General features: G+C 37.1%; 5 protein-coding genes across 7 annotated transcripts in view; 3 read left to right on the forward strand and 2 right to left on the reverse strand.

Moving 5' to 3' along the window:
• Nucleotides 1-1,261, forward strand: part of pitpnc1a (phosphatidylinositol transfer protein cytoplasmic 1a) — a 66,678-nt gene extending 65,417 nt beyond the window's left edge. The window contains exon 9 of the mRNA XM_056752593.1: nt 62-1,261. Within this exon, the coding sequence (XP_056608571.1) occupies nt 62-375 (314 nt within the window). The 3' untranslated portion in view covers nt 376-1,261. The remainder of the gene's footprint in view (nt 1-61) is intronic.
• An 838-nt stretch (nt 1,262-2,099) lies between these two features.
• On the forward strand, nt 2,100-5,661 carry dxo (decapping exoribonuclease). Its single transcript, XM_056753291.1, has 6 exons — nt 2,100-2,824; nt 2,937-3,163; nt 3,244-3,463; nt 4,478-4,613; nt 4,740-4,834; nt 4,938-5,661. Exons 1-6 carry the CDS (start codon nt 2,424-2,426, stop codon nt 5,056-5,058), a joined length of 1,200 nt encoding a protein of 399 aa, XP_056609269.1. The 5' UTR covers nt 2,100-2,423; the 3' UTR covers nt 5,059-5,661.
• Nucleotides 5,662-5,804: 143 nt separating this feature from the next.
• slc25a17l (solute carrier family 25 member 17-like) lies at nt 5,805-10,781 on the reverse strand. 2 transcript variants are annotated; one of them, XM_056753293.1, is made up of 9 exons: nt 10,537-10,781; nt 10,374-10,434; nt 9,566-9,632; nt 9,330-9,478; nt 9,062-9,178; nt 8,697-8,842; nt 8,527-8,622; nt 8,337-8,419; nt 5,805-7,846 (listed from the first exon to the last, which is right to left on the reverse strand). In XM_056753293.1, exons 1-9 carry the CDS (start codon nt 10,606-10,608, stop codon nt 7,699-7,701), a joined length of 939 nt encoding a protein of 312 aa, XP_056609271.1. In that variant the 5' UTR covers nt 10,609-10,781; the 3' UTR covers nt 5,805-7,698. The 2 variants fall into 2 exon arrangements, with proteins under 2 accessions (XP_056609271.1, XP_056609270.1); XM_056753292.1 differs by having other exon boundaries at nt 8,697-8,828; nt 9,027-9,178.
• Nucleotides 10,782-11,830: 1,049 nt separating this feature from the next.
• Nucleotides 11,831-16,555, forward strand: anks4b (ankyrin repeat and sterile alpha motif domain containing 4B). Its single transcript, XM_056753214.1, has 2 exons — nt 11,831-12,087; nt 15,299-16,555. Exons 1-2 carry the CDS (start codon nt 11,927-11,929, stop codon nt 16,401-16,403), a joined length of 1,266 nt encoding a protein of 421 aa, XP_056609192.1. The 5' UTR covers nt 11,831-11,926; the 3' UTR covers nt 16,404-16,555.
• Nucleotides 16,556-17,296: 741 nt separating this feature from the next.
• Nucleotides 17,297-18,790, reverse strand: LOC130426697 (uncharacterized). 2 transcript variants are annotated; one of them, XM_056753602.1, is made up of 8 exons: nt 18,672-18,790; nt 18,455-18,553; nt 18,322-18,372; nt 18,161-18,238; nt 17,964-18,020; nt 17,801-17,896; nt 17,536-17,717; nt 17,297-17,421 (listed from the first exon to the last, which is right to left on the reverse strand). In XM_056753602.1, the coding sequence occupies exons 2-8, from the start codon at nt 18,551-18,553 to the stop codon at nt 17,382-17,384; spliced, it is 603 nt and encodes a 200-aa protein (XP_056609580.1). In that variant the 5' UTR covers nt 18,672-18,790; the 3' UTR covers nt 17,297-17,381. The 2 variants fall into 2 exon arrangements, with proteins under 2 accessions (XP_056609580.1, XP_056609579.1); XM_056753601.1 differs by having other exon boundaries at nt 17,801-17,899.
• Nucleotides 18,791-21,122: the final 2,332 nt, after the last annotated feature.

Raw genomic sequence — 21,122 nt, forward strand, 5'->3', positions numbered from 1 at the left:
TTGATACAATCTTCTTGTACATATTGTTCAGCTGAAATTCTCTTTCCATGTTCTCTTAAAGACATGACGATGGAAGAGGTGAGAGAATATGAACGAGCCACTCAGGAAGCCACCAATAAGAAGCTGGGAACTTTTCCGCCAGCGATTTCCATCAGCGAGACTCCTCTGCCGGCCTGCGGTCGCAGCGGTCCGTCCAGTGCTCCCTCTACGCCGCTGTCCACGGAGGCCCCAGACTTCCTCTCCGTGCCCAAGGACAGACCACGGAAGAAGTCTGCTCCAGAAACCCTGACTCTGCCAGACACAACGAGAAGAGACTCCCTCTTCCGCCTTCCAAACCTTTTTTCATGGGGTTCCTCCTCCCCGCAACCAGAGTGATTTATTTGTTGTTGTTGATAATGTTGAGTCGGTCTCTCTTTAAATGTCCAGGGGATTTTCCAAACACACACAAAACACAGAGTGGCTTTTCAACCTGTGCAACCTCGATGAGTTAGTTTCCTATAGGCCAAAAAGTGCATTCGGTCAATCCCACAGATCAGTGTTATCTCAGGAGTTGTGGACTTAGCTGACGTTTTGCCCTTTTTTCATGCTGATGTCAAATATGAAGAAGGATTACAGCCATTGCTGATTTGTTGTAGTGATGTAATGGTACATTCTGCTCGGCCAATATTTCAGTTGTGATATTATGTTAACCCTTTGCTCAGGCTTTCCCAATAAAACTATTGTGGTAGACATGTACTGTAAATATTTGTTGGAATGTAAAGGTTAATAGACGTTCACAATGCTCATGTCTTTAACTTTAATCTGTCCCATTCCCACGTACTTTACCGATCTAGGACTTGTACGATTGGTCTGTTAACTGACGTTAGAAAGTGACACTGGTCTGTAAATATTTTATCTTCATGATAAATTGGTTCATTTGAGGAGCATCTGCCATGTCATTGGTTTTCCTGTTCTTTACCTGATATGTTCACGGTTTGCTTTGATGTGATGCATTATTTCCCATGAATAGTAAATTAAATCAGTAATGAATGCTTGATCATTAGAATGTTGTAACAAGCTCTAAGGAATGTGTGCTGCTGCTGGCCAATGTATACTATGTAAATTGAAAAACTCTTGCTTGTATTCTTGCTGGTTCATGCTTGCTGTATGTTCTTTTGAACTTTAGCACCCTTTTCTATAGCATTCAGAAATGCACATGCCAAATCTTGGGAAAGTATGCCGTTGTCAACTACCATTGTGAAATTAAAGCATTTGATATCTCTTTGGACTTCTATTTGATTCCGACTCTACCAAGACCAAATAAGGGGCATGTAGATAACAAAAACTACTGTTGGTAAAAACTAATTCTCAAGCTTTTAAAACTCTGATTGCACAAGAAATACTGATTATATGGTCTGATCAGGGTAATTTTCATATTTTCAATTATTCAATGACTCTTGCCCTCATAGCATTTTAAGCCCATTTGGACTGGATTGGTGCCTCTTACTTGTTCAGTACCAATCAAACTTGAGTAATGCCAGTTATCTGCTCTGATGGGAACAGTCTATTTCTGTAAATATTTAATGGTAATATGTGTAAAATGGGCTATTACCTCAAATAAATATCTCTGAAAAGAGTTTCTACTTTTATTTCTGAATATAAGTCTCCAATATTTCAGATGATGAAATGCACTTGACATTATGAGTACAAATAGTTCTACAGCAAGAGATAAATTGATAGATTTATGAACCTTATTTTCGGGGCTTGTATTTTGAGAATTTTATTAATAAGTAGCCTGCTCAAATGAGTTTGATTCTTAGTGAAATGACTACAACAGTTTTAACTTTTTAGATTTAATTGATCTAATGTGTTTATCCGTCTGACATCATAAACACGATCAAAACTTTACTTTTACTTAACTGTTAGTAAAGTATGGGTTTCTCGTACTATTAAAAGTTTAATCTTGTACTATTGTGCATTTTTAATTGCACATTTCCTAACGCTTTAACATACCTTTATGTAGTTCAGGAGCACGGACTTGTAAACATTTCATAAAGAGCTTTTATTTTGGAACGTGTAGCTATTTTCAAGCGACTTTTATTTTGAAGTGTTTCCGTCGCTGTTGTTTGCGCTCGTGAAATGGTAAGACGGAACTTACCGTTTTAAATCTATAGGTTTGATTAAGGATGTTATTGACAGTATAATGGTTGTTTTCTTTGTGGTTTTAACAAAGACCTCATTACTGCGCTCGAGAAACACTAAAATAAACAAATAATGAAGGCAGAATGATAGCAGATTCAGTAACGTTAACGTTACTCTTGTTTGTTTCATCACGAGGGGTTGTGTGGCGTTTATGCTTTAGCCACATAAGAAATACGCGTTTAAACGCCATGTTGTGATCATGGTGCTTGATTTAAACACACATCTGTAGAAAAGACCAAGCCATGGCTGAACATTACCGCAGAGCTCCACACAGAGATCATCATGAATCTGTTTATAAAAGATCGCGAGAGCCCAGTGACGATCAAAACCCTCATAAGCGACACGGAGCTGCTGTGACTCTGGCCACACACAGACAGATGTATGAGAGGAACTTCCCCCTGTATAAACAACCTGTGGAGGTGGGCTGCTTCTCTCTGGACTCTCACAGGAACTTCTTCAATGATCACAGACAGATGAGATATTATGTTCAGCCCAGTAAATGCCCAGAGTTTAATTTAAGGGATGGATACACTGATCGTTTCATTAAAAGAGATGATGGAGTGAAAGAGAGACTTGATCACCTGCTGAAGTGGATTCTGGCAAACAGGGATAAGATCCAAGACCAGACCTCCTCATCCAGCCGGTAGGACTTATATTTCTAATACAGAAGACTCTGTTTTCTATTAAATGCCCTTTAATTTCAAAAGAGCAAAAGTGATATTTTTACAATATGTCCACTTGCATGTCTTTTGCAGTGTTTTAGGTGTGGACTTTGTGACGTGGAGAGGACACTTAACCAAGGTGCTGACCACCCCATACGAGACTCATGAGGGATGGCTGCTGGCCGCGTCCAAGTTCGGAGGCACCGTCTACATCAGCGAGGTGGAAACGGAGGCCGCGCGAACAGACCGAGAAAAACGCTCAGAGCGTCAGGAGGAGATGATGTACTGGGGTTACAAATTTGAGCAATACGCTTGCGCAGGTTTGAGCAGATCTCCTGTTCTGTACTGTCAGACTGTTTGCGTGATGAAGCGCGCATCTTATTGACCGTGTTGTTTTAAGATGACGTGGACGGCACCCCTGACCCTGGAGGAGTGGTGAACACAAACGAGGCGTTTTGCACAGTGGTACAGACGCGTCTAGCCGACCACAAGCTGCTCTTCTCTGGGGAAGTGGACTGTCGGGTTACAGACGCCGATGCTCCCCCGGCTCCGGCCTGTTATGTGGAGCTCAAGACCTCGGCAGAGATCTGCACCCCGAAACAGCGCAGCAACTTCCACAGGTGTGACTTGAAAACATTCACAACTGGCCAACACTAAAAGCAACATAAAACTATAGTCCGGCATAGTGGGCATTTTCCAAATACAGTGAGCATCACTTTGCCCTAGTCCCTTAGAAGGGCTGAGCTCTTGAAGTGAACTCTTTGAGGGGTGTAGGGCATTACTGTCTCTCGTGTATGTGTTTGGAACTCCCTTCACAAAAGGAATGACTGGCCGAACCTCGACAACGCCGCACGTGCACACTGAATCCAGCACTTAGTTGAACACAATATATTTCTTGTTGAATATATTCCACCTTGTTTTTTCACTCCACTTGATATTTAAAAAGGAAATATATGATAAAGGAAACATAAATATGTAGCTATTATTAAACATACTTTCCTGTAAACTAAACTATCTTAAGTTACATTTTTATCAGTGATAAATATGATTTTAGATGGTTGAGATAAAATTAGGCCAACACAAACTAAATAATTGTACATATATTTGAATGTAACAGAAAAATCTCGCTCCATATTTGCTTTAAAATGTGTTACGAGAACTTGTAATCCTAGATCACGTGATCATAAACGGATCTCATGTCCTTGAAGTGACCATTGCATCCCCTTCAAGCGGACATAAATGCGGTTTGGAAATGCCCTATATTTCAGGTTTTGTGAACAGACCAATGTCTTCTTCCATGTGTATTGGCACATGTGCGTCATACTCATTCAGTGTTTTAGGTTGTTTAGAGACTGTGCTATATTTGAATATAAAGTGAAAGAAATTTGAGTCATTTAGTTGCTTTAATGTTTCTATTATGTTTTTATTTGTCTATTTTGAAACCAAATGCAGTTTCCTTTAATTTTCATTGTATTAAAAGTAGCAGCTTCGGTCGTACAGGTTTGAAAACTGTTTTAGTGTTAATTTTTATTTTAATGCCACATGAGATGTTTTGGTTCATGTTTGATGATCAGTGCTGACATTTTGAATCCTTGATTCTTAATGTTTCTCATTCATTGAATGTTTTGCTAAAGGTACAAGCTGCTGAAATGGTGGGCACAGTCGTTTCTTCCTGGAGTGCCACAGATAGTCGCTGGATTTCGAGACCATGATGGATTGGTGGTGTCTATGGAGACAATCCAAACTTCAAAGATATCACAACTGATCAAGGTATTTATTGAGGAAACATTTCAGTACTAAATTCAAATCAGGATAGCGCAAAGTGTAGTACTTGCAGCTAATCCCCTCGCCGAACATAAGAGTCATTAATAATGCTGAGATGTCTTTATTCTATAGAATGAGTTTAACTGCTGGAAGCCCACAGTCTGTATGAACTTCTGCAGCGATTTCTTGTCCTTTGTCAAATCAGTCGTCAAAGAAGATGACCCAAGGTACTTGCACGCTACATAAAATATGTGTACCACAAATCTGTCAATGGTTTTCATGAGAATTTTCTCGGTTTTGATGGTTCTGGTGTAATTTGGTGATTCTCAGGTTGGTGTATCTGTTTACATGGAATCCTCATAGAGACGTGAGCTACACAGTGCACAGAGACTCTCAGTATAGCTTCATACCGGAGTGGTACGTGAAAGAACTGACGTCATCTCACCATTAATATAGTGATCTTACAGGAGTGTACAAGAAATCTATCAAGACTGAAGATCAATGTCATCTGGATGTAACGCATATCTACAGAACTGGTTGGATGTTTTCTCTCGGATGGTTAAATCCAACAGGGACTCATCTGAGGGAACAAATGGTTTTGGACATGTGCACGATTTTTTGCTTTTGTTCCTGAGATGCTGCTTTTATTAAAATGTACAGTCTCGCTGTAGAATTGTTTCAGTTAAGAGTGTTACTGTATAACTTTTATAATGAACTTGACAAAAAAAAACATTTATATGTATCTTTTACAAAATACGCAAGCAGCATGAATCTCTCTATAAACTTTTAAAGTTATCTGGCATGAACCATTGATTTAAATGCAAACATTAGATTTGATATGTGGTTCATATAAATTTGAACCACATACCTATGTTTCATGAATGACACCATAATATCATCTGAAACCCAACACGTTTTTTCAAACCACTTTAATTAGCATTGTTCTTGTAATTCGTGATTTAAACATGCTCAAATTTCACAGTCATGTAAATGCCACATTTATACAAATAAAAGTGCAAAATATGGGTTACAAATAAAAGAAACCTAAAGAACAGTCTTGGTTATGGTTGAATTATGCAAACCATTTTAGTTTCAAGATTGTTTTCTGTGTGGTCTAAACCAACCACAGTTTTATATTAACACATCGGTTACACGAGATTCTATCAGAAACAGCAAATGTAAGGCAATTACGATGATTAGAAATTCACATTGCTTTCAGTTCTGAGCCCTGTGTTTTTAAAGACATGTCTTATTGATGCCAAATTACACTGTGTTCGTGTGCATGTCATTGAATGAATCAAAAATAAAATGTACATCAAGAAACGCAATGTAACTTGTTTGTTGATTGATATGAACAACAGTAAGTCCCAGTGGTTCTCAAACTGTGATACACGCACCACTATTGGTACTTGAAGAGACCCCTGGTGGTGTTACGTGACATGACAGGAAATAAAAAACTTTATTCATTCCTTGTTTTAGATACAATGTCAAATGTTTAGTACATGATTAATAAATACGGAATACATCTCTTATAGCCTTTGATCAATTTTAATACAGTTTATCGTTTATTTGTTGTCGATGTACCTCAGGCGCGTGACAGGCAACTCATACACAGTGTGAGCAGACAGGCGCTTGTGCTCATCTTCATCTTCCGGTGATCTGCGTGTAAATTAAGATTCTTACGTATTTCTGCACCATAACCGGTGTGAAAGCTGTTGTTGTCGTTAATGCTGTAAAGCGCTAATTCAACACGCATCGGCATCTACTCGAGGTTAAAGTCACCATGAAATCAAACAGGAAAAGTGTTTTACACAGTGTTGCAGTGATTATTATTAATGTTTTATCCGTGCACACCACAATTTTCAATAAATTAATTTGGACGTTAAGCTCTCAGCTTACTCAAAATAGTAAACACTACATTGGTAAATAATGCTAGAATTATTCTGTTGGACGTATACTACAGTTCAAAAGTCATTTCTGTTCACCAAGCCTGATTTGATCCAAAAGAGTCCTGTGATTTTATTTAAGCCTGTTTTTAATAAATAGAATATAGTTATGAATATTATTACCAGATGTATTGTGTATTTTGTATAAATTGTATATTGCGCCACTAACCCCCACCAAACAAAAGTCTTATGGGGGTTCAATTCGAGCACTGGTTAAATCCATAACGCTACATATTCCTCATAAGTGGTCACATGAAAATTAATATAAAGTAACTATTTTATGTTCTATAAAGGCATCCCTTCTCTATTCATAGGGTATTATTGCTTTAGGATTGTGCATTATATTTTACAGAAATCCTACAAAGTTTATCGTCTACCATAAACCGCATCCTTTTTTTTGTCACATCCAAAACATGTTATTTCCCTTTTTTAAATATATATTTTTTTCATAGACTGACATTTTTTGATGTTTAGACTATCAACAAGGATTCAGTAAAATATAAACAGATGGTTCAATATAATCCTAACAAATTCATTCTCTGAGCATTTTTATGTCACGTCCATAATGCAATATGTCACTTCCATTGCCCAGCTACTATTCATTTTAATGTTGAATCATGTGGTTTTTATATGGCGGTCATAAGGTGGTACTTGGAACAACTCATTTTATTAAAATCATGTGATCTGAATATTTTATGAACCACTGTGATAAATGAACTCAATCCAATCAGAAAGGACAGACGTAAATCCTTTAAAAATATTCTTCATGTGAAAATGTGTTATGCCTGGTAAGCCCTTTCAAAAACACCTTCCAACAGTATTATCTTCAGCTGATGTGAGAATTATATTATATTTGCTTTAAAGCTACTGTTGCCCTTTGGCACTAAGAAGTTTTACATTCAGACTCAAATTTATAAAGAAAATATGAATACTTATAAGACGGCTATTAAAAACAAAGAGTTCATAAACACCTCCATGGCTTCAGTTTTTAGGCAAACAAAAAACTTCACTTTACTGACCTATGTCATGGTAAAGCCGAGGACCTATACCATAAACCCGTGTTAGTAGAGTGGTGACTGATGGGATATATGGAGCTCCTCCTGAGGTAGTATTTAGTCTCTCAGTAGTTGACATGGCTCAGTATCTCAATGCTTGAGTTTCTTCTGGATACCCATGAGTCTGAACGTGGCAGTGGTTATCTTCTCATAGACCACAAACATGAGCGCAGCCGTCAACACTGTCTGCAGGAGCTTTGCTTCTAAACCTTTATATAAACCCAACAGTCCATGTCTCCTGTGACAAAATAAATTTCAATGAACAATTTTGTTAGTAACGTCAATCCTTCTTGATTAACACCATGAATTCTATATATTGCAGAGCAATGCAAAATTGTGAAAATCGCTGTAAAAATAGATTTGAATTGATGTAAAATGTTTGGTTAAATTATCAGCTCATGATTTTAAGAGTGGTACAGTCCTGGTATTAAAGCGTATAAACCAAATAATTAGCTACTATTAGCATCATAGCACAGAACATTACTACAGTTGCAAAGCAACATTCCCTTAAAGTTACTTAAATTGAAAATGGATGGTAAATTTTAATATCCTTAACATAGTTTGTTAAATATGTGGTATCCACTTAATAAAATAAATACGACACATGACGCAGTGTTATAGTTGCTGACTCGGAACATAGGCTGAATGTGACCTTGTTCCTTAAAGATGAGGTAACATACAGAGTTTCGGCCAATCTCATATTAATCTTGAGTACCTTAAAGACTTACTTGATCCGGTCCATTAGTAAATAAACCACGTTCCTCAGGCTGCCCAGCAGACCTCCTTTTCCATCAGATTTATACTGGCCAAACTGTTCAGTAAGCAATAGGACATATTTCACACATCCAAAAAGTATGCTTTACTTTAGTATCTACACCAAGTTTATTATATAATGTTAATGAAAAACAGTTGGTTTACCCTCAGTATGGCCTGAACCGTCTGGAGTGGATATGTTGCAGTTGTTGCAATAGCTTTAGCCATGGCACCAATAAGAAAAATCTCGAGTGATGATATCTGCACATGAACACATTTCAGTTATAGACCATGCAATAGGTCTCCAGTTACAGAAATAAAAACGTTTCCCAAACCTTCTTGCCTCCATGTCCCGCTTTCCTTTTCATAGCCTCGTAGAACATGAACTGAACTGCGGGGTTGAACACCAGCACGAGAGACGGCAGAGTCCCGTTCCACAGAGTCCCCACTCCCTCACTGGCTATTATCTGGGAAAAGGCATCTTTTGGAGGATGCATGGAGATGTTTGCAATGTTTGTCTTACCGGTAAAATATTTGCTACTATTGCTTAAGTTTCTTATTAAATGTTCAAATAACACAAAGGGAATAGCAGGACCAACACAAAGGATGAATTGAACTGTAAGGAACTGGTTCATTTATGCTCATCATTAAAAGAGAGTCTATACCTTAACAAACAAATGAGTGTTTAAGGGGTTCTGACCAAATATTCCCTTATAGTGGGTCTGATGGAAGTCCTCATTCCGGAACTTAGCCCCCTGAAGCTTCAGCCGCGTGTTGACCACCCACATGGGAGTCGTCAGGAGCACGTTAACAGCTCCTTAAAGAAGAAATGAATTAAAAATGATGAAAAGGGCATCTTATCGATAAATATCAGCAGCTGATACATACAGTGTTTACCATGGTTGTGTTTTATTACTCAGCCGTTTACACATAAGTGTAATGCAACTAGTTGAGTCAATTTGAGTCACCTGATATGAAGCCCATGAGCAGATCTTTGCCAGGTCTTGATCTGTCAGACACCATGACCTTCTTCAGGGTGTTGAATGTGTAGAAGTAGACAAAGTTAGAGCAGCACAGGCTAGAAATGACAGGAAACCAGCCACGATAGAGAGACAATCTGAAACACACGGACATCAGATGCTTCAAAGGTGCTGAATCTTATTCAGGGTAACAAGGGTCTGCACAATGGATACACAGTACTCACATGCCCTCCTCCTTCGCTATCTCAGCCAGAATAATGGGAGTGGACATAGCCTTCCTGCTTTCATCCACTGAAACAGATGCAGGGAAATACACAAATGACATGTTAGGTAGTGACGGCAGTGATGTGTGTCATGCACTGTTGGGTGTAACTAGTTACTAAGTAATAAGTTACTGTTATTTAATTACCTTTCCCTTGAAAAACTTAAGTAAGGGATTACTCTTATTTTATCTGTAATTTAATTACAGTTACTTCTGATGTAATTAAACTGTATACTTTGTGTAATATGTGTGTGTTCAATGGTGGAATTGACATCACAATACAAAGTCTAACTTTAAAATCTGTGCTTTAATATATAATTCTCACATTTGTAATACAGTATTGAATATGTAATTAGTGGCTAGAAATTCAATACTTTTTCAAAGTAACTTGCCCAACACTGGTGTCATGTAAAACTTTGACACTTTGGTAATAAGTGTAGGCCTACTGTTAAAAATGTACTCATAAGAGGATTCTTTATTACATAACTGAACAGCCAATACAACAAGGCTAAGGATTTATGTAAAGATCATTTTGTAGAAAAATGACTAGAAAAGTTGATATTCTCAATAGAAATTATTTTTATTAAAACTGAAAACATATTTTCATATATATGGGAAACCTTATAAAGTATATAAAGATGGCAAAATAATAATCAAGTAAATAATAAAATAAGATAAATATAAGTCACATAAAAATGTGAAAAGTACGAAATATAGTCTTAGCTATTTATGACATACATACAGTATGATATATGAAGATATGAGCTCACCCTGAAGTCTGATTCTGGCTGTGTCCAAAGGATAAAACACACTCATAGCTGTAACACTGCCCTGTAGATCAATAATAACACGCTTTAACAAACATCACAGACACACATCTTAAACAGACGAGAAACACACTATCCGTGATTATTTGAGCCAGTGTTTCCTCACAATTGCACCTGCCACAGCATGCACCAGTGTTTCATATGACAGCAGGCCGACTGAGATGCGGCTTTCTGACATCTTTCATTTATTCTTGATTCACTCCTAAAAACCCTGATCAATGCGACACCGCAATCCAAACCACCAGCGACAAGAAAAAAAGATTAAACTCAAACTTAATTCATGTTCAGTCATTCACGTTTTATTGCTTAACATCCGCATTCAGATGAGTCGTAATCTGATCTGTTACTTCTTCGCGCGGACTCTCGTTTGACTCACGCTGCTCGTTACCGCCTCTAGAGGTTATACGAGGACATACGGAGAACATAGTTGTGTACGTCGTAAACCATCGAAATCGATTGAGGACTGCAATTTTGGGGGGATGTTTGTCCATAGATAAAAATATATTGTCACGAGGAATTGTTAAAGGGACAGTTCACCCAAAATTTTTAATTCTGTCATCATTTAGACTTCTGTCCCTCAGATTGTTCATAACCTATTTGAATGTGTTTCTTCTGCTAAACACAATGTAAGATATTTGGAAGAACCGAACAGATATCATCTCCAATGTACTGCCATAGTTTGGAAAATGGGAGTCAATGGGGGATGAGCGTCATGCTTGTCTAGCATTAATTTGGCTTATTTACTAATAATTATGAAGATATCCCTAAAGTTGTCTTTAGGTGACTGTGTTTGGGTCTAACTTCATTTTAACCGTGACGTCCATATTCGTTAAAGTTGCACATTGAACATTAAAGAGGCTTACTCAAGGCGCAGCGCTGGAACTTATTTCTAGAATTCAGCAGCTGTGATCATTGGACAGTATTATGTACCACATCACCACAGTAAACATACTGTTCCATCAGTGGGTTAATTTATGACACTTGTCAACGTTAATCCCTTTTATGAACTGTTAAATGTAGGATTTTTTATGTAGACCCCCTGTAGTGTACCTGTCATTTAAGCCACGCCCATCTGTCCCTTAAAAGTAGTTGCTTACGATAGTCAATTGCCAAACTATTGTCTTATTGTATTTAAAGAAAAGGAAAATATGATTCTTGGTGATATCTCATGATAATTAAAGCTATTGTTCCGCTAATTTTTATAAAATAACTTTGCCTTAAGTGACTTGATGAGTAACTGGAATTACTGTGAATAAAACAAGTTGGCTATTGCTTAAAAATCAAAAGACCTGACATCACACTTCTGGTAACCCATCCTTGATAACAAACACACACTGGACTTTAGTTTATGACAGTGACAGTGACGCTGTGTCCGTGCAGTGAATTTCTCCTCCCTCAAACACACAGGCAGAGAAAGTGAGAGTTCTACAGGATGGTCCTCTGATGCTTTACTTCAGACATTTTACTTTGCATATTTTGTTCTTGTTTTCACAACCATGTCAAGATACCACAAAGCAGCCATTGACGGTTATTTGGATCTTTTGAAAGAAGCCACCAGAAAGGATCTGAACACCCCGGATGAAGATGGCATGACGCCCACTCTCTGGGCGGCTTATCACGGACATATTGAGGCTCTTCAGCTCATATGCAGTAGAGGGTGAGTTCAATAAACCTGATTGAACTATTCAATAAAACATTTCCTTAGTAAACATTCATATTAACTAGAATTAACAGTTGAATTATAGTTTCTATTAGAATAATATTCATGAAGCTACAAAAATGGTGATGAACTGCAATCATTGCATGAAGATGACCATAATTGGTACCTTGTTAGTAGTATTCATATATCTAAACTGTTTTAATACTTTTACGAGGTACATATTTCACATCTGACAAATGATTTTCCAGTTCGGACTAGTTTTACAATCCTTTAGGTGGTTACTTTCTAGCTATTTCTTGTAAGATTGAAAAAAGGTTGTTTTAACCCAATGGCCGGGTGATTCTCACGAAATCTTGAAAATGTCTAACATTATTTTCTTTTAAACACTGGCATCAACTCATTTCTTTTTGATTCATTAAACACAAGGCATGCCATTGTTGAAAGCGTGAATTAAAAAACTTTTACTAACAGCTCAACACAATTTTTAACATTTGTTTCATAAAAAGACTTAAAAATCTCTTTACATTAAACATACAAACTGTCAATCCCATATGAGGTTTTGCTAAAAAAAGATAATTCATCAATTATACACGTGACATTTTTTTAAGCAGAAAACTTCCTGTGTTGGTAATGAAAGATGTGACAAGAGATTTCTAAGCTTTTAAAATATGAAGTTATCTGTCAATGTGTCATTTGAAAGGTACAGACTGATGTGTTTTTTCAAACTAAATCAAACTAAAACTTTATACACAAAGGAGGATATTTGGAAGAACGTCAGTAACCAAACAGATCTCATCCACATTGACTCCCATAGAGTTTATTTCCTCTATATGGCAGTAAATGGGGGATGAGATCTGTTTGTTTACTGGCCTTCTTCCAGATATCTACCTTTGTGTCCATCAGAACAAAGAAGTGTATACAGGTTAAGACCAACCTGAGGGTGAGTAAATGATGAAAACAGTTTCATTTTGGGGTGAACTTGCCCTTTAATGTCATAATCTGTGTGTGTGCTTAAACTGCCTTTTAAATGTGTTATGGAAGAATAGAATATCAGTTATATACACTTATTTTTTTTACCGTTTGTTCATTTTTTATACATGAATATTCTGTCTATGTTTTTTTGTAATTTCAGAACATACAGAAGAACGATAACTATTTAAAAACGAAAATAATATTTAAATTTAATTCCGTTTAAATGACAACATATAATGCACATAACCCATTGAGAATTTCGGGAGAAAAAAGAAAAAAATACATAAATGAATCATTACTCTGTCAAATGTATGCTTTGTGAAGGTAGAGTACACAGTTAAGTTTATTATGATTATTTTTTGTATAACCTAATGATATGTTCTATACTTCAAATCTTTACTGACATGTTGTTTCAGTGGTTTCGTGAGAATGACCCAGCAGTGTTTCTGGCCTCTCTGTTTCTTGCATGATTTGCCATTTACATCATTCATAAAATTCCCAGAGCTAAAGCCAAATGTTTATTCAACCAAATGAATTATGCAAATATGGAACAATAGACCTCTTTATCCTTCATCTACTGCTAGCTCAAGCCAGAGTTTATTTATTTCTAGCATTATGAGTAGATATTATGAAATAATGCGCAGTGATTGCTATGATTTATACTTCGACTGTACGAATCACCATTTTGAAAGGTAGACCACTGTTGTATAACGGATGTGTTTTGTTATGGGTACTCAGAGAGGCTTTGTCATGTTCCATGTCATCCCTTCATGAACAGATGCTGTTCAGTTTGATAAACTCTTGTACAGCAGATATTGTAATCTGACTCTTTATGGGTTTACCAGTGGACTTTCATTTTACGACAAGTTACAGATTAACTTTTGCTGCTGTTTATGACCTCTGGTTGATCCTTATGAATTATGAGACAAAATGTGAGGGTGGAATTTGAATCGCTGGGATTAGATTAAAACAGGATTTACCACTTCAATTCATTTTACACCCCCATACACTTTATGGATTTTAACAATACAGACACGTTTCTTTTATTTCTGCTAAGCAATTTCAGGAGAAACATCGGAGAGGAAGTTACAAAATGTTATAAAATGTAGGAGAACTCCAATGAAATCTCATTTGAGCAATAACATTTTTTTGGCGGTTGCTATGGAGTTACTAGGGTGCTTTGGTTAAATTACAGGCCTCTTCTGATGACGTTGCCAATGCCGGTTTCAGCTCTTTAGCACTACACAAACGTTTGAACAAAATACAACCAACAGAATGTGTATAGCCGATTTAAAATGGCAAACAAACATCTTTAAAGGAACACTCCACTTTTTTGGAAATAGGCTCATTCTCCAATTCCACCAGAGTTAATCAGTTGAATTTCACCGTTTTGGAATCTATTCAGACGATCTCCTGGTCTGGCGATAGCATAGCTTAGCATAGATCATTAAATCCAATTAGACCAGTAGCATCATGTTCAAAAATTACCAAAGAGTTGATATGATGAGGAACAATACTCCCATTCCGGCGTAATAATCAAGGAAGTTTGATGTCATGACATGGCAGCATGATATCACTGCGTCTGCTGCGGCCATGTCACGACATCAAACTTCCTTAATTATTATGCCAGAATGGGGGTATAGTTCCTGATCATATCGGTCTAGAAAATCGCAGCTTTTAATTTTCCGTCTGTTTTAACACATCATATCAGAACATAAGAGTCAAGTTTTGAAACTCTTTGGTCATTTTGAACGTGATGTTACTGGTCTAATTGGATTCAATGATCTATGCTGAGCTATGCTAAAAGTGCTATCGCCAGACTCGGAGATCCAAAATGGTAAAACTCAACTTATTAACTCTGGGGGAGTATTTCCAAATAACGTGGAGTGTTCCACTAAAAACTACATATAAATAAATAAAAAACCAAACCGAAAAACTGAGACCTGAGAAATGCTTCTGGACCAGTTCATCTTACAAAGTGGTCTATAGGATATCTGGGGCCACGAAACCTGAACCTGAGAACACGAAAAAGATATAAGATTGTTCTTAAGATATATTATAAGAAGTTTGTAGGAATGTTGGAGGGAAGTCTGAGGAAGTAAGTTCTCCAAAAAACAATTCTTAAAAATAAATAACATACTTTGTCAATGATTACATTCGCCTGCTTGTGAGGTACTGTATATTGTAATATATGCAATAAACTTTTTTGTATAACAAGTGGCTCTATGTCCTCTAGGGGTGATCCAGACAAGAGTGACATCTGGGGGAACACACCCCTACATCACGCCGCCGCCAACAGTCACATGCAGATCCTCAGCTTCTTGGTAAACTTCGGCGCTAACCTCTTCGCTCTGGACAATGATTTTCACACACCGATGGACGTCGCCGCCTCTCGAGACCACATGGACTGTGTCCGCTTTCTAGATGGTGCCGCGTCCAAACAGACGAACCAGAATGCCAAAAAGGTAGCGCGTCTGAAGGAGCAGGCCACAAAAGATGCGGAGCGCAGGGTGAAGCAGTGCGAACGTGTGAAGAAGAAACACCAGAACAAGATGGATAAGATGTACCGCGACTCCGTCTCTGAAGCCAGTTTAGCCTCTTCAACCACAGGTACCATGAACAGCGTGAACAGAGAACAGTTCTCCAAACTCATTGCGGCAGACACCAATGGCTCTGTCAAAACAACGATCAAGGGAACCCTTCAACGCAAGTTTGGGAAAAAAGACAAGGGGACCGTGAGCAGACAGGGGGACGGCAATGTGATTTTCGTTAAACAGGACAGCGGCTCAAAGGAGAAGCCTGGTTTTGTTGACGTCTTCAATGAGCAAGATGAAAATGAGGAGGATGAAGAGGATGATTTTGAAAATGAAGAAGAGGGGGCCAGTCAGTTCAAGTCTATTTTTGAAAGGCCAGGTCTCGGGAAAATGGTTTTCCGCAAGAACTTCTCCAGGGAAATGGGCATCGAACCCGAGGATCTCCCTAGTGGCAATACAGAAGACCTGGGCTTCCTCATTCGCCAGGAGGTGTTCGAGTCTGTGGAGGAGGGGCTAGAGGGTTTTGAGGAGGAGTCAGATCTTCCTTGGAATGAAGCGGAGATTGGTCTGGATGAGGAAGATGAGACGTCGCATTTGGATTCGTTCTTGGCTTCTATCTGTCTGATGGACTTTGCTCCCGTGTTCAGCCGTGAGCAACTGGATCTCGACGCTCTCATGCTCTGCTCAGATGATGATCTTAAGAGCATCCGCATCCAACTTGGGCCACGCAAAAAGATTTTGGAAGCAGTGGCTCGCAGGAAGGCAGTCCTGGGGAGTTCTGATGTTGTGAAGGACACTTTCCTTTGATAAAAACATTAATTTCTGAGGTTCACAAACACGAGGAAAGTTTCTCTCTTTTGTGATTCCATTACAGTTTGGTTGTCGTTGTCTCTGCTTATAGCTGACTATCTGTGGTTTATTTTATTGGCTTTACAAAATAAAACACCAGTTAAAATGTGTACTCAGTGTCTTTTTGATTATCGTAAAAACATTTTGCCTTTGAAAGTAAAGTCATTTATACACTATATTTGTGATTTTATGCAAAATTTAAGTCTATCCATCCATCCATCCTTTCATCCATCCATCCTCTAGCTATCTGTCCATCTGTCTGTCTATCCATCCAACCATCCATCCATCCTTTCATCTATGCACACCTCAAGGTTTAACGGCCACGATGCGAATTCCCCAGGTTGTGCATTATTTTCAAAGAATTCAACGACCTGTCGTCAATTATTCCTTACATGATAGATAGATAGATAGATAGATAGATAGATAGATAGATAGATAGATAGATAGATGGATATGAGTGAAAACTTGACATGGAGTTTCTGTGCAAGCTGCAGTACTCAGTGCCATAGAAAGCTGTGTGTAAAGTCCCGTTTATCCATTCCACAGACAAATTTAAGGTGTTGTTTTTGTTATTTTGTGATATATGCTTTGGTTTTCGTCTGAACAGTCCTGTCACCCTTGTAGATATGTTCATGCTTTCATTAAATATCAAGAGTTACTTCTTCTCAGACAATGGGATTTCACTTTCATTTTGTCTGTTGTAAGATCTATATTCAGTTCAACTTGGTGCATTGATATGGAACTGTAATTCGGTCGACAGATCTGGAACTGCATAGGTGTGCGTTTGACTTAAAAATAAGGCAAACCCATGGTATAAGTGTGAAATAATGCACAGAACAAAGAGACAGAGGTACAGTAAATTGCTGATAACTTTATATTAATGGGAGTTCAAGTAAGCCGGAGAGATGCCATCTGAACTGGTAAACAGACAAATGATTAACGCCAACATCTCAGACATGAGAAACAGCCACAGGTCCTTCATAGAGAGAGGATAAATTAAACAAATTAGTTGTAAATAAATGTGGTTTGGCTTTGATCACTAAAAGCATTCATAATATATTTTTCCTCATTTAGTGTAGCATTCACTCACTTTTTCTTTGTGGACTCAGTACTGTCTTCTGTTCTGTTATTCAGTGCTATCTCCTCCATGAGCTGGTACTGAATGTCCTCTCCTCCTCTTTCTCGTTTGTCTTCCCTCCTAATTGCAGATCTGGTCCTTTGGCTCTCATTTGGGATGGATTGAGAATCCTGGTGCAACTTTTCCGGAGCAGCCTGTTGACGCAAGTAGGAAAACCAATCATTCCATCACATGAATTGTGTCACAGATGGCAATTAATGAAGGAAAGTGGCATTACAGTTGGTATTTGGTTTGTGAATGAGTTGTGCTTAGCCTGTGTTTCATCAATGATCTCATCCTCCGTAGAGCAAGCTTCTTGTGTCTGAACGATGACCTGCTATAGAAAACATGATTATGAGTGCCATCGGTATATTGAAAATAAATATCAGAATGACCCTTACGTCAGAAAGCAGGCCAGTGTAGTAATCCATCTTCTTTTCTTCTTCAAGAACAATCCTCTGGGAAATCAGAATAATGCAGACATTTGTATGCGTCATGATTTTAATTATTGTATTCAAAACTGTTTTTATCACGTTTTTTATTGAAAAGTAAAGTTACACCACACAAACCACTTTGATGTTTTTAAAGTGGAGCTCACCTCCAGACTGGGAAGTTTTTCCTTAATGTCATTGATCCTCTCCTCAGCTCCCTCCACAGCAATGTGATCCAGAAACAGCTGAACAGAGAATAAACACATTCCTTTAAAAAACACAAAAGGCCGTTATTCTGACATAGTTGACCAAATATTTATGTAATTACCAGTTGATGAAAAAGGCTGTTGAAGGCCTTCAAGATTGCAATCTCATATTCCTTTTGAAACAAACAGAAAAACTATTTTCATTAAGTGCCGTAAAATGAGCGTATTTGTGACCCTGTGAGTGTTTATTCTTACCTGTTCAATGACTTTTAGATGCAGATCATATAGATTGATAAGGAAGGATTGATCTGTGTTAGACGGATGCTCGGCAATTGAAATCGACCCAGCTGACATCTGCAGGAGTGAATGATACAGACAAGCCCAACAAACAAACAATTTCACATTTACCAAACGTTTGAAGTGGAGAAAACAAATAGCAGCAACATTTTACAGTAGCCTACACCACACTTACCAACACAACAAAACAGAGCAGACTATAATATAAGAATTGTTAAATTGTAGTTGAAGAGAAAAAAAGCGTGCTTGTTCAATAAAGTTCAACTGCAATGTTTTTAAATAAAATAATTTAATTGCTGCTGTTTGAACATTTCACCATAGCAACGTTATTTTTATTTCTATCAACAGACAAATGTAATTGGCTAATTTAACAAGACAATATCATTAACATTGTTGATAAGAATAAGTAAATCCAGAATGTAATGATAATAATAAAAGACAATAAATAAACTATTTAAATAATCATGTATATTAATTATATGATCATGCACCGAAAAAACTACTAAACTTCCAAAACTAGAATTTGGAAATATATATCATTTTCAATAAATTTACACACTGAAAAAAAACTAGCAGGATTTACCTAATAGTTTAAAAGCACTACTTAATACTAAATAAAACAACATTTCATTTTCTAAAGCTTAAATTTCAGTGTTTGTTTACATGTAAAGTCAGTTCATTGATGAGCCTAAGAGAGCATATGTGTATAAGCGAAAAAGAAAATATTTTTTAAATGATCATTTTGAACCATGCAAAAAAGTTATGCCTTGACCATCTTAGGAATGATGTCACACTTGTTATGTCACTGATGCCATGAACCAAGCATAATACATGATTGGTAGAAACACCATAATGGTGATAATGTAAAGAATCACGGCAATAATATCGACTATCCGGGCTGCTCTGGTCCAGTACAGACATCTTCTCTCCGCTGGGTTCTCATCAGAGTTCATAACAGCATCTGTGAAGGGGAAAAAAACTTGGCTCTAGATGAATTCTCTTATTGTTGTTGGCATACAAAATAACCAAAGTTTTGAAAACCATGTTGTTTGTAAAAACCATAGTAACCAAAAAAACACGGTTACTACACTTGTACCACAAAAAAACATGGTTAATTTTCGTAAGGGTGAACATCTTTTCACATCATGCGTTTTTGCATCAAATTATAGAGCGTATTATGGATAACAGTATTGATAACTACCGGTATCTATATTGGTATCGATCAAATCTTAACGGTACCCATCACTAGTCATTACCATCCGGAATTGTGAATCGAATTTGTGACCATCAGGTTACAAGTCCAACTATCTAACCATTAGACCATGACTGTCCATGTTAGGCGAAGAATGCCCATGACAGCAAGATACAGCCTGACAAAATACAACTAACAGGATCAAAATCCTAAACAAACATCTTATATTGTATGTTAATTTAAATAAAGAAGCTTAAACAGGAAGTGCTTCTGGAACTGTGCATTAAAATGATCTATGTGCTGTATATTGTGATAAAATTAAACATGGATGAACTTTGTAAATTTTCTGTGCTTTACCAAAATCATGAATTAAACAAACATTATTTTAGAAACAGAAGAAATGTTTGATGTGGTCAAATGTTTAGTACATTTCGCTGCTGTCTTTCTAAAATCTTGTATCTCCACATTTTTGCTGCAAATCATTATTATAAATCACCCTTTATGTTTGTCACTTGGTAACATCTAATCAATAAAATGTATTTAAAACTGCTTGTAATCTTTGACAACACCGTATTTAATTATTTAAAAAGTGCAGCGCTTTTCCATTGCCTGGTAAACAGTAAATTTGGACATCCCAGGTCTGGAAAGACAGCGACGATATGTGAAATACTCACCAGTAACGGCAGATGTGGAATCTATGGGTGCTTGTGATCTCAGAATCTGCTCTCCTTTAGCCATTAAAAAATTCACGAAGATGGTCTCCAGAATGCTGATGCCAATGAGAATGAAAATCGTAATGCAGTAGACCCCTGCAGTGAAAGATACGTACAGCAAATTATCTTTGAATCGTTTCGATACATTTCTGTCTTTCACAACTAACGGCTAACAGTTAAGGTTGGGAATCGATTATGAATGGAAATCGAAAGGAATGGGAATCAGATACTGGAAATTAAAAATTCCTGTGTGAATATTTTCAGAAATGTACATGTGTTAACTTCTGTTAAAGCACAGGAAACACAAATGTACCATAGTTTTATTATATTAACTACAGCTTAACCATGATGTAGTTCAGCTATGGTTATACAAATTCTTTTTAAACAGACAAAACATGGTTGCTATGTGTTTATATACACAAACGGTGCTCATTAATACGCATAAGAATCCATATGAGTTTGGTTCCAAAGTGAGATTTTAAAAACAAAAACATAACATTTTTATTATGTTATCATATTAGTTAGCTAGTATTATTTGTTATTATGGCTTAAATCAAAACAAACTAACTTCAGTTTGAATAATATTAATTGGATTGCACAATTAAAAGCATGATATTTGAAATTATATCTCATTTTGGAACCACTCTTTATATATAGTGTATACAGTTGAAAGAAAAAGTATGTGAACCCTTTGGGCTTACTTGGATTTCTTCATAAATTG

This window comes from Triplophysa dalaica, chromosome 7 (genome assembly GCF_015846415.1).
Source record: "Triplophysa dalaica isolate WHDGS20190420 chromosome 7, ASM1584641v1, whole genome shotgun sequence".
In the NCBI taxonomy this organism is placed as follows: Eukaryota; Metazoa; Chordata; class Actinopteri; order Cypriniformes; family Nemacheilidae; genus Triplophysa; species Triplophysa dalaica.

Excerpts from the sequence above, each read along its gene's own strand:
- slc25a17l (XM_056753292.1), bottom strand. The coding sequence starts at position 10,608 with ATGTCAGAAAGCCGCATCTCAGTCGGCCTGCTGTCATATGAAACACTG. Across the intron at positions 9,633-10,373 it reads AGCCAGAATCAGACTTCAGG|TGGATGAAAGCAGGAAGGCT; the intron begins GTGAGCTCATAT and ends CATCTGTTTCAG. Across the intron at positions 8,623-8,696 it reads CGGGACATGGAGGCAAGAAG|ATATCATCACTCGAGATTTT; the intron begins GTTTGGGAAACG and ends GTTCATGTGCAG.
- anks4b (XM_056753214.1), top strand. The coding sequence starts at position 11,927 with ATGTCAAGATACCACAAAGCAGCCATTGACGGTTATTTGGATCTTTTG. Across the intron at positions 12,088-15,298 it reads CAGCTCATATGCAGTAGAGG|GGGTGATCCAGACAAGAGTG; the intron begins GTGAGTTCAATA and ends TATGTCCTCTAG.
- LOC130426697 (XM_056753601.1), bottom strand. The coding sequence starts at position 18,553 with ATGTCAGCTGGGTCGATTTCAATTGCCGAGCATCCGTCTAACACAGAT. Across the intron at positions 18,021-18,160 it reads AAAAACTTCCCAGTCTGGAG|AGGATTGTTCTTGAAGAAGA; the intron begins GTGAGCTCCACT and ends CTGATTTCCCAG. Across the intron at positions 17,718-17,800 it reads TCACAAACCAAATACCAACT|GCTGCTCCGGAAAAGTTGCA; the intron begins GTAATGCCACTT and ends TTGCGTCAACAG.
- dxo (XM_056753291.1), top strand. The coding sequence starts at position 2,424 with ATGGCTGAACATTACCGCAGAGCTCCACACAGAGATCATCATGAATCT. Across the intron at positions 3,464-4,477 it reads CAGCGCAGCAACTTCCACAG|GTACAAGCTGCTGAAATGGT; the intron begins GTGTGACTTGAA and ends GTTTTGCTAAAG. Across the intron at positions 4,835-4,937 it reads GTCAAAGAAGATGACCCAAG|GTTGGTGTATCTGTTTACAT; the intron begins GTACTTGCACGC and ends GGTGATTCTCAG.